Source organism: Atta colombica, unplaced genomic scaffold (genome assembly GCF_001594045.1).
Source record: "Atta colombica isolate Treedump-2 unplaced genomic scaffold, Acol1.0 scaffold55, whole genome shotgun sequence".
NCBI lineage: Eukaryota > Metazoa > Arthropoda > Insecta > Hymenoptera > Formicidae > Atta > Atta colombica.
Window position 1 is genome coordinate 2,190,704 of NW_017259545.1, and position 9,599 is coordinate 2,200,302.

The following is a 9,599-nucleotide window of genomic DNA, read 5'->3' on the forward strand; positions in this document are numbered from 1 at the left end:
GATGAGCAAAAAAACGACACTGAGAAATTCCGAGAATTTCTAGAATTTTAAATCTTATAAGGAATCGCGGAAATTTAAATTCGTTCAAATTGATGAAATTTCAGGAAAATATAGGTCAGAAGCATTCTGCGTTGCAATTTTAAAAACTCCAAATTTATTTATTATAAATCTCTTTCGCTACACTCCATAGGAATTCATGCTCATATAAGATGATCTCTCAAAAAATATTTTGCATGTACTATTATATCAAGTTTCACACGTTTTTCGTATATCAACAATATGACGTATTTAGTTTCTTTTACGTTTTATTTTCTATATGTTCTATATATTCTATATGATATGAATCTAATTATTTTCTATGTTTATTTACGTGTGTTTATTATAATTTAAACAGATTTTAGATGCGATCCATTTGACGTTACAGATACTCCGAAACGTTTAATTGACTGATAAAAAAAAATTTATTAACTAAACTTCGAAGCATTTGTAATCTCAAGTGGACCGTAGCTTTTGTATGCCAGATATAGAGCACGATATTCATATCAGAACTGTGTACTCGAAGAAAAATGACCAGATATAGAAACTACAATGGCACATGAAAGCACTATGCGAGCGATCCCTTACTTTTTGTAGCAGTATTATACAGTTTTGTGTCTCAAGTAGAGTATCTGTAGCTAGATATACTTATTTTATATAATACAGGAAAGTTCCAATGTTTAGCACCTGTAACAATGTGCAATAATTATTATAGTAAAATTTGCTGATATTGCCATATATTATTTCTTACGAAAAACGTCGATCTAACGATAGTGATTGAATCAGAGAAGGAAGGGTATGACAGAACACGACACAGAGCTGTATGGTAAAGAAACACCATTCTGATACTTTACACATTCTTTTGACAGTGATCTCTTGCACATACCACACCGGCATCCGTATATTCATGTCTCGTCCTCGGTCTTCTCAGTGCAAAAACATATTTATTCCGATTAAAGTTATACAACAGGCGCATTGACGTAGGTATCTTAAAAGTGTAGACCCAGAGTGTTTGTAAAAAAAACTGCACAAAACTCATTTAGACCTGCACACGGGTGTACCTTCGTAAATTACACATCTATGCACGGTGTCAGTCGGCATATCGTCAATCCAGATACTTGGTAAGCCTTATCAAAACAGCGTGCAACAAAGCGTCACTTCTTTCATTGGATTCTTCCGAAATATATCTGCTTGATATATTATACAATACGACCGTCAATCAACACTGAAGGAACGAAAATTTCCGTTTCAGGAAAACCCCATCCGTTCTCGCTGTGTATCTAAATAGTTATGCTTAATTTAGGCATGAGGACGCAAGCAACAGCAGGATTCGTGTCTTGATCATGATACACCATGACTTCAGAATGTGCGGAAAAAATTATATGTACGTACCAATATCGTATATACATTTTTCTTTACATTTGCATGATGCGCGAAAAAACAGTTGCCTAAAAATGAAAATAGAAATAAAACGGGTCGAGAATATATTTCTTATTAAAATATCATGTGCGTGTGTCTGTTATATTTTTTTGTCATCTGTTTCATCATTATTATTATTAATATTAGCATCATACAGCACTTCTCTGTAAGTGAAAAAGAAACAAAAATCATATGTTGAGAAGTTGTTAATAAGATTAATCGCATTACGTAATATTTATAAGAGGCAGCGAGTCATATCTCCATTACATTAATCGCATTTAAAAGTATATATGTAAAAAAAATGGAAATGTCTTTTTTTTAGAGTTTCTCTTTTCTACCCGTCACCTAACAGGCCACACTTCGCGCAATGGAATATATTTTACTTAACTATTCACACGTAGAGTTTTCTCTTTTTTTTTTATTTTAACGCTGTTAGGTATGTTCCCCCGAACTCTTAAATCTCTCATTAATCAATTATAATTAATAATTATATAATATTTTATATAATTATGTAATTATAATTACAATAATTATTTACTTATCTATCATTTAATTGATCATTAATCGATAAATCGATTCGCAAACATGTAACAAAAGCATATCGCACATTAATCTTAGAGCGGAAACGTATGTGATCTCTTTTTCAAGCATTAATTTCAAGCTTAACAAACGACATAAAATATGTATTGACGCGTGAAAAATGTATTAAAAAAAAATTTCATAGATATAATTTTGTGAAAAATTGCACTTTTTCAAAGCGACCGCTCCAAGACTAAACTTGTGCATAATTCTAATCTACATTTGATTACTGTCGTACATATTTCTTCACAAAGCAACGAGATATTCCGTTTCGCAACAACATAAATATATCAAAATATGTTTAAAAATAATATCAAGCAGATTTGTAAAGATTGTAGATCAATATCTACGGTTTTACATAGTTACTTAATCGGCGTAGAATAAAAAAAATAAAAAAATAACATTTAATCTGATTTTTACAAATACATAATCGAAAATATGTACGGTGCAATTTGCGAAACGGATAACAAAAATGAATTCGGTTTATAATCTGTATCATCTAATCTAAAATACAAGATTCTTCCTTTTTTTAACAAATGCGAATTAGACGTTAATTACATCATATGAATATAATAAGTCAAGCAAAAAATATTAAATAAATTAATGTCTCCGCGTATATAACTTGCTCAAATATATAGCTCAAAAATTTTTATCGAGAAAACTCTCAATAATTTACGCAGTATATAAAGATATGCGTACAAAATGAGCAAACTATATTAAATTATATAAAAGTAATTACATAGACATTTAGTTATATATATCAAACATAAGCGTAATTATTATACATTATAACGCTGATTTTTTTTCACTAAAATCTTTTTAGTATTGTCCTTATCGAGAAAGTCAGTGAAGATATTGTTATATCTCACCTAAATATTTTCAATTATACAGCATTACCCTGCACTCTTGATAATACCAGATTATGGTATTTATAACAATAATTTATTTCACTGTTATGTGTTATCATAAACTAGATAGACGTTTTAAGCACTTTCTAATGCGGGCATGAAATAAATAAATTTCCCCAACTGTAATCCCTTATCCTAAGAGAGTATAAAATACTCATTGGTATCTGTAATTTTAATGGCATTCAGTACTTGGCGGAATTCAACGAAATATGAATGATAAAATCGTAACTCCTAGATTCATCATTTGCCTTCTACGAAATTTTGATCCAGCATTTAATTTAGCATTCACATATTACACGCGCTCTTCTCCTTTGACAATCCTACAACAATAATAATCTATTCTCATATGTTCCCTGCAATATCGATTATTCTTAAATTTGGCGGGGATGTTTTATATTTATCTTTATTCTCGGGTATAATACGCTGATTTTACAAGCTATAAGTATCCGTTAATAAGCTATTACAATCGGAACGGTGCGCGCTGTTCGATCGGTGTGGGTTTTCCCTTTCGTGTGATCGGGGTCGTTCCCGACATCGACGTGTCGGAAGCTCCAGAGGGTTTCCTCGATAATTTTGAAGACGGCGGTAGCGGTGTGCTGGATCCACTGGACGGTGTACGTACCCTGAAACAAACAATCGTATATGTGCACATATGTAATTAAACATTACCTTTCAATACCAATAAAGCAGCTTGAATGAAAACTGATATTGGCACATTTTCAGACAAAATGTGCTTTTTAAGCACATTTTCAGTGAATGAATGAAGGAGAGAAAGGAAAATTTTTGAATCAATATTGATGTTTACCTAGCTTGTTTAATGGCTGTTGGTATATTAGTTGCTGAATTGGTACACAGGGAACTGCTCCTAGCGTTGTGAAATAAAACGTTAGTTGAGGAGTTTAAATATAAAACTGTTTTAATCAAAATATTTAATAGAAATAGAAGTTGGTCAATTAGTGATAATTTATGAATAGTTTGGATGTACTATCGACATGATAAATAAAACGAAAAGCTGCAGGCATTATTAGCTAAAGAAAAGAAACGGAGCTGTTTTTGTTAAATAAAGCCATGCTACGTAATATACAATGTCAAGATGAAATTTTAGTGAAAAATAAATACAACAAACATGTTAAATAATAATGCTACTAGTTACAAGAAGTTCTATAATGCTAGAAAAGTAAAACATTCGAAGAATGTTTTACTTTTGTTGTGAGAAGAAACGGGAAACGGATTATATTGTAAAGCGCCAGTTCAGCCATACCCAGTGGAATCAGTAGAAATCGTAGAATGGTTGCTTTGTGTTGAATGAGTCGACATATTGCTGGTGGTCGACTGAGGAGATTTTATATCCACCCCCACATATACGGGTATCCTAGAGCGGCTAAGGCATTACCATCGAAATGTTATTTTTAATTGCACGGACGATATCTTATGTAAGTGTACGACAATGAAAATTCTTTTCGCATGAGAATTGAATAAACAAAGTCAGAAACGAAGAGAGGAAAATCAGGAAAAATACAATCAAGGATCGAAATAAAATAACAATGAAAAAATAAGCATAAATGTATCACCGTCACCAAGACTAAAGTCTCTTATAAAAAGCGTTTCACACCACAGAACACTTTACAGCTTTTTACTTTGCGTTTTGTTTTTTGTTTTTTATTTCTAATAGTGCTTCACGAAGATAGAATGCATAACGCAAAGCGAAAAATTGCTGCAAAATAGCTACCCCGAGCCAGTTTTACATGAAATTGCCGATTCGTTAATTTGCTTTACCTGATAGGTGTTCCGACACCAGTCAGGGTTGGAATGCTCGAAGCTCTATGGATTGAGCCAAACCTAAAAAATGTTGTTAACCAGATCTGTTAATGATTATTAAAATACTATATCCGATCGATTAGTTGTGTAAATGTTTTGCGGTTAACACAGGATGTAATAAAAGATTTATTCAATTAATAATGCATCGTCCAATACATCTTTGTTTCTTTATATGCAAACATTTTGACAGTATTTCACGTACGCGTCGTACGTATTGGTACGTGTCATATGTAGTGTACATACGCGGTGGAATTGTAATGTAAAGACGGAAAAAATTGAGTAAAACAAAATAGAAAAGGATAAAACTAAATAGAAACTAATAAAAAACAAAGTTGATTCTTTCGGGATAAACATACATATCGAATATTCCTCGAATCAGTCAGTTTGACGTTAAATCAGATACTACTGGTTAACGTTAATCTATATGCACACAGTTGTGATTATATATATCCTGTCTAAGGCACGCTAATGCGAGTTAGTCCATGATCTATTTCAGATATATAAGATGACATATGTTGAGGATTACAAACCTAGAGGGTACTCCGCTGGCGGGGCTGATTAATCCCGTTGGAGTGCGAGGTCTAGAGCTCGATCCATTCATAGGAGTTGTAAGTTTTCTACCAGATACACTGTTATGTCTACTGGACGTCGGAGTATTACCGGAGCCTATGATAGTCCTTCGCGGAATGCGACTTGGGGTGCATGAATCGTCTGCCAAATCAGATATCAGACAATTTTTTAGACTTGTCCAAAGAAAGTAGAAAACGGAATTTAATAATTCTCATATCTTTTAAGTTTTGGACTTCTAATTAATTTTTTAAATTTAATTTATTTACTAGTTTTTACAGTTATTGTCTAAAAATTTAAACATTATAAATTTTACAAGTTACTTTATCATAACAATCTTAATTTTAAACTTGATTGATATTTGAATTGTAATGAATCAGAGATTCAATATAAATTTAAATTTCAAGTTACATGTATTATTAATAAACACTGAAGAGAGCTCAAAACGGAATCGAAACGATTCTGAAAAATACTTTTATATATAATTATGGGTGAATAAATATAATAATTTACCGTTAGCTGCTTTGATTCATACAGGCTCTCTTACTTATCTTTTACTTTATAAAACAGAATACTTATGCGTACCATCCAACGACTGCGTTGATCCATATCGACTAGGCGGTTTGCTTCCTTGTCTCGACGCAGGTCGGCTACTCGGTCTACTAGCTGGTCGGGAGGCAGGTCTTGATGCTGGCCTGCTAGATGGACGACTACCACCTATAAAGCATTATACGATATATAACAAACAATTAATTAACGATAATTACGATAAACTATCCTCATTCATACTTCATAAGTAATAGTATTTTTAATACAAATTCAGAATCTTACCAGGCGTCATGGTAGATCTATAAGGCGTGCTGGTTTTTCTAGATATCTTGAAGGAACTTTCGTTGTCGCTAAGGCTGTCAGGCGTGCCAGCGCTCAAAGATGAACGCGAAGCTCGCGATTGACCCATAGGTACGCTGCGAGCACTGCGTTCTCTCACCTAGATAGTAAACACAAAATTATCTGATAAAGTTGACATGTAAATGTATACAAAAGCAGAAGAAGAAGAAGCTGTCACTATGTCTAATTCGTATCCAATACGACTATCGAATGAGTACGGTTTCGTATTACGCGTTCTCTGCCGCCTAATTATTAGTATTTATTAATATTAGTGCTGTGTGCAAGTTACGTCGCGCGCAATAAAATACCTTTCAAGTTTTTTTTGAAACTACTGAAAAAAATCTGCTGCTTGTAATATAGTAGCTTTATCTTTTGCGATTTTTTAATAAAAATAAAATCAAGCAAAATCAGATAAAAACATATGTCTGTATTTATATGAACTAGATATTACGATACTCAATAAATATTACTAAATATTACTAAATTTTTAATATGTTTATAGTAATAGAGTACATGTGCTTATTCTAATATTCTAATGTGAAAAAGATATTCTACGAGAAAATATAAAAGAATAGAATTCTAGTCTTCAACTGTTAACTTTAATTATTTATTCAAAGTACATAGATAAACGCAGCAGTTAAAATGTGAAAGCCTTTGTTTCTAGAAATTTAAATTGATTAAATTAGACCAATAATTCTATCGTGTTATTATCGCTAGAAGTTTAACAAGCAACACAAACTTGTGCACAGCCATAACTAGTGAAAATATACCGGTTTGCGGTCCATTACGCTCGTCGAAGCTGTTGAAATATCAAGATTAAATAATACAGAATGTAAAATAAAAGTTACCATATTCGGGTAATAGGTAAAGCGAAGTGTCATGCAAAACTTACCACAAGAAGTTGGGAGAGATATAGTAGCTTATGGTGATTCGAGGTATCTCCGATCAATGCCACTACGCACGCAGCAATACAGGATACACATTCGTTATGCATGTTCAATTAAATTGACTACACATCCCCGATACGTTTTTCGTTTGCCGTACGAATAAACGCATGTCTATTATCGCGAACTTATTTGCAAAAAGTCGATTTCAAATCGCTCACAAAAAATTTTATGACTGTTATTGATGATGTTCTTTCGAATACGAGATTGAAAGATGCAAAAAATGAGAAATTAATTTCTTGATAAAATCACCGATAGTTTGTTGTTGCTCGAATATTTACGTTACATTGAAAAATGAGATAATAATCAGCGAAAGAGACTTTGATCATGCTCGAAATTGAATGGACAATTGTTTTTCTAGGGTCAAGGGTCAGGAAGTTAAGAGGCGTCCAAATAATTCTGATAAAATCAGACATATTCGACGATCAACCAAAAAAAGAATCAAGTCAATGCAGAGCAATGTGCTTGAATGAATGTGACGAGATGTAACATGCTATGAATCTATCTCAAACAATATCAGATCACAAAATGGATTTACAATTTTTAAAGAAAAATGGGCAGGCTTGAGGCAAACACAATGATAAGATATGATAATGAACTGGTAATTTCTTTTTGAGTCTTTGCTCCTATTCATTCTCCTTCACATTACTTGCTTTCTTCAAACATTTTCTTTTGACATGCATTTATCAACTTCGTTATATAGTCGGAAGCATTTATGATACAAAGATTATGAATAATTACTTATGCTCGTTGATTATTCATAATTATTGTTTACGTCTGGCATATATACATCATCGGAGAATCTCTATAATATCCCATGCAGCAAACTTTAAGGAACCGAAGGACTTTTTAGGCATGTCCTTAGAATATAGAATGTCCTCGTTTTTAGGATGGATCCCTTAAGGTTTGTATATAGGATATAAATATAAAAAAATAAAAGAGAAAAAAGCAAACGTACTGACAGTCCAGAAATACACAATGCATCGTCGATTGACTCAAATCGCGTGTCGCGACCGCACTCAAACTCCAAAACTCAAGTGTGTACAGCATCACACGAACGCCAAGAAATAGAAAATTGAGAAAGATTTCGTTATTTACCCAATGATAAGAGGGGGCGTGCATGTGAAGGGGATACGAGCACGGGAGGTCCTCCTTTTGCCTCAAATTCTCAAATATCGGCATCAGCTGGCTCATAAACTCCTCCGCTACACCACAAACGAAAATCTTTAGCTTTCTCATGCAATTGTAGTGGCCCCTTTTTCAGAAGGCTCACGCCAAGTAAAAAATATTCCTGAAACGAACAGCTATCTCCGCACTAAATTGATATATGATTCCATGTCTTTTCTTCTGAACTGACTGACTCGGATCACAATGTAAAAAATTTTTCAATTTAATATCTAATGTAACATTTGTCTTCATAGGATTTCACAAGGATCAATAATTGTGTGGAATTGGGAGAATTTTCCTCTTGCTGTTACGAAGTGATGAAGGTTGGAAAGGATTTTTGGAAAAAGATAGGCAAGAAATTTACGAAATCACATCTCCTGAGGTCGAACGAAGAGCTTGAGACGTCGGGTCTGGCTTTTAGTTGGTGTACTCAAACTGTTTTTTTTTTTTACAAAACCGATCAATGATGAGAGTAGACAAGCGTCATAGATTTCTAAATGCCTCTACATATTCAAACAATGCAACTGACTGGAAAACTGCCATGCTCATGCGAACGTCAAATTGCTAGATTGACAGCTAGTCGAAAAGTAGTCGTACTTACGGATATTGATGAGACCATAAATCAATCACTGATAGAGTTGTCCAGGTAAGAGCTGTACGTGCAATTTAATATTTTCTATTGCGGTACCATAATAGCACCCAATATCTAATATAAAAATTCATGAGTATTCTACGAGTTTAATTTACAAATTAACGGCAGAGAAATAAAAGGCGAAAATGAATCCTGTATGTGCTACGTCGCGTTTAAGAGATTCCACGATTGCACAATAGACCCTGCTTACCTTGGTGATTGGTCCAGCATTCGTGGAGGATATTTGCGTACGCTGCAGCGTCGAGGTCGGACTCGGCTTGGAACGGAAGGCTGTCATAGTCTGGCTAACACCATCCGCCAGTATAAATTGCTCTCGCAGCTCGATATTCGTTCTTCCCTTGGCTACAGTGTGTTGCGTGCACGCAGTTAGGAAAAAGGCGTTTCGGGGATGCGGGGTATGAAAGGAAGTGCCAGAGAGATGTTATTTTGTACAAGAAAACAGTTCGGAAACAGTGGGAATGGAATGACGTCAAGATGAAATAACGAACGCGAAAACGATATAATGACGTAATTCAAGAAAAAAAAGGAAAAAAAATGAAAGCGAAAATGTAAATATCGGAACGACAACATCCGGAACGAGAGTCGTGAATTATATGGAGCGGAAGGTGTAACAATATATAT

General features: G+C 33.7%; 1 protein-coding gene across 23 annotated transcripts in view; it reads right to left on the minus strand.

The window, feature by feature from the left end:
* Positions 1 to 2,832: 2,832 nt before the first annotated feature.
* The window catches only part of LOC108691951 (microtubule-actin cross-linking factor 1), a 103,752-nt gene continuing 96,985 nt past the window's right edge, over positions 2,833 to 9,599 (minus strand). For 14 of the 23 annotated variants that reach the window (XM_018199921.1, XM_018199924.1, XM_018199925.1 and 11 more), the window contains 8 exons: positions 9,169 to 9,320; positions 6,159 to 6,315; positions 5,913 to 6,044; positions 5,291 to 5,471; positions 4,719 to 4,781; positions 4,204 to 4,323; positions 3,748 to 3,807; positions 2,833 to 3,565 (listed from right to left, as the gene is read on the minus strand). In XM_018199921.1, coding sequence (XP_018055410.1) covers positions 3,403 to 3,565; positions 3,748 to 3,807; positions 4,204 to 4,323; positions 4,719 to 4,781; positions 5,291 to 5,471; positions 5,913 to 6,044; positions 6,159 to 6,315; positions 9,169 to 9,320 — 1,028 coding nt within the window. In that variant the 3' untranslated portion in view covers positions 2,833 to 3,402. Of the gene's footprint in view, positions 3,566 to 3,747; positions 3,808 to 4,203; positions 4,324 to 4,718; positions 4,782 to 5,290; positions 5,472 to 5,912; positions 6,045 to 6,158; positions 6,316 to 8,257; positions 8,365 to 9,168; positions 9,321 to 9,599 lie in introns of all 23 variants that reach the window. The other 9 variants (XM_018199930.1, XM_018199923.1, XM_018199941.1 and 6 more) reach the window with 6 other exon arrangements.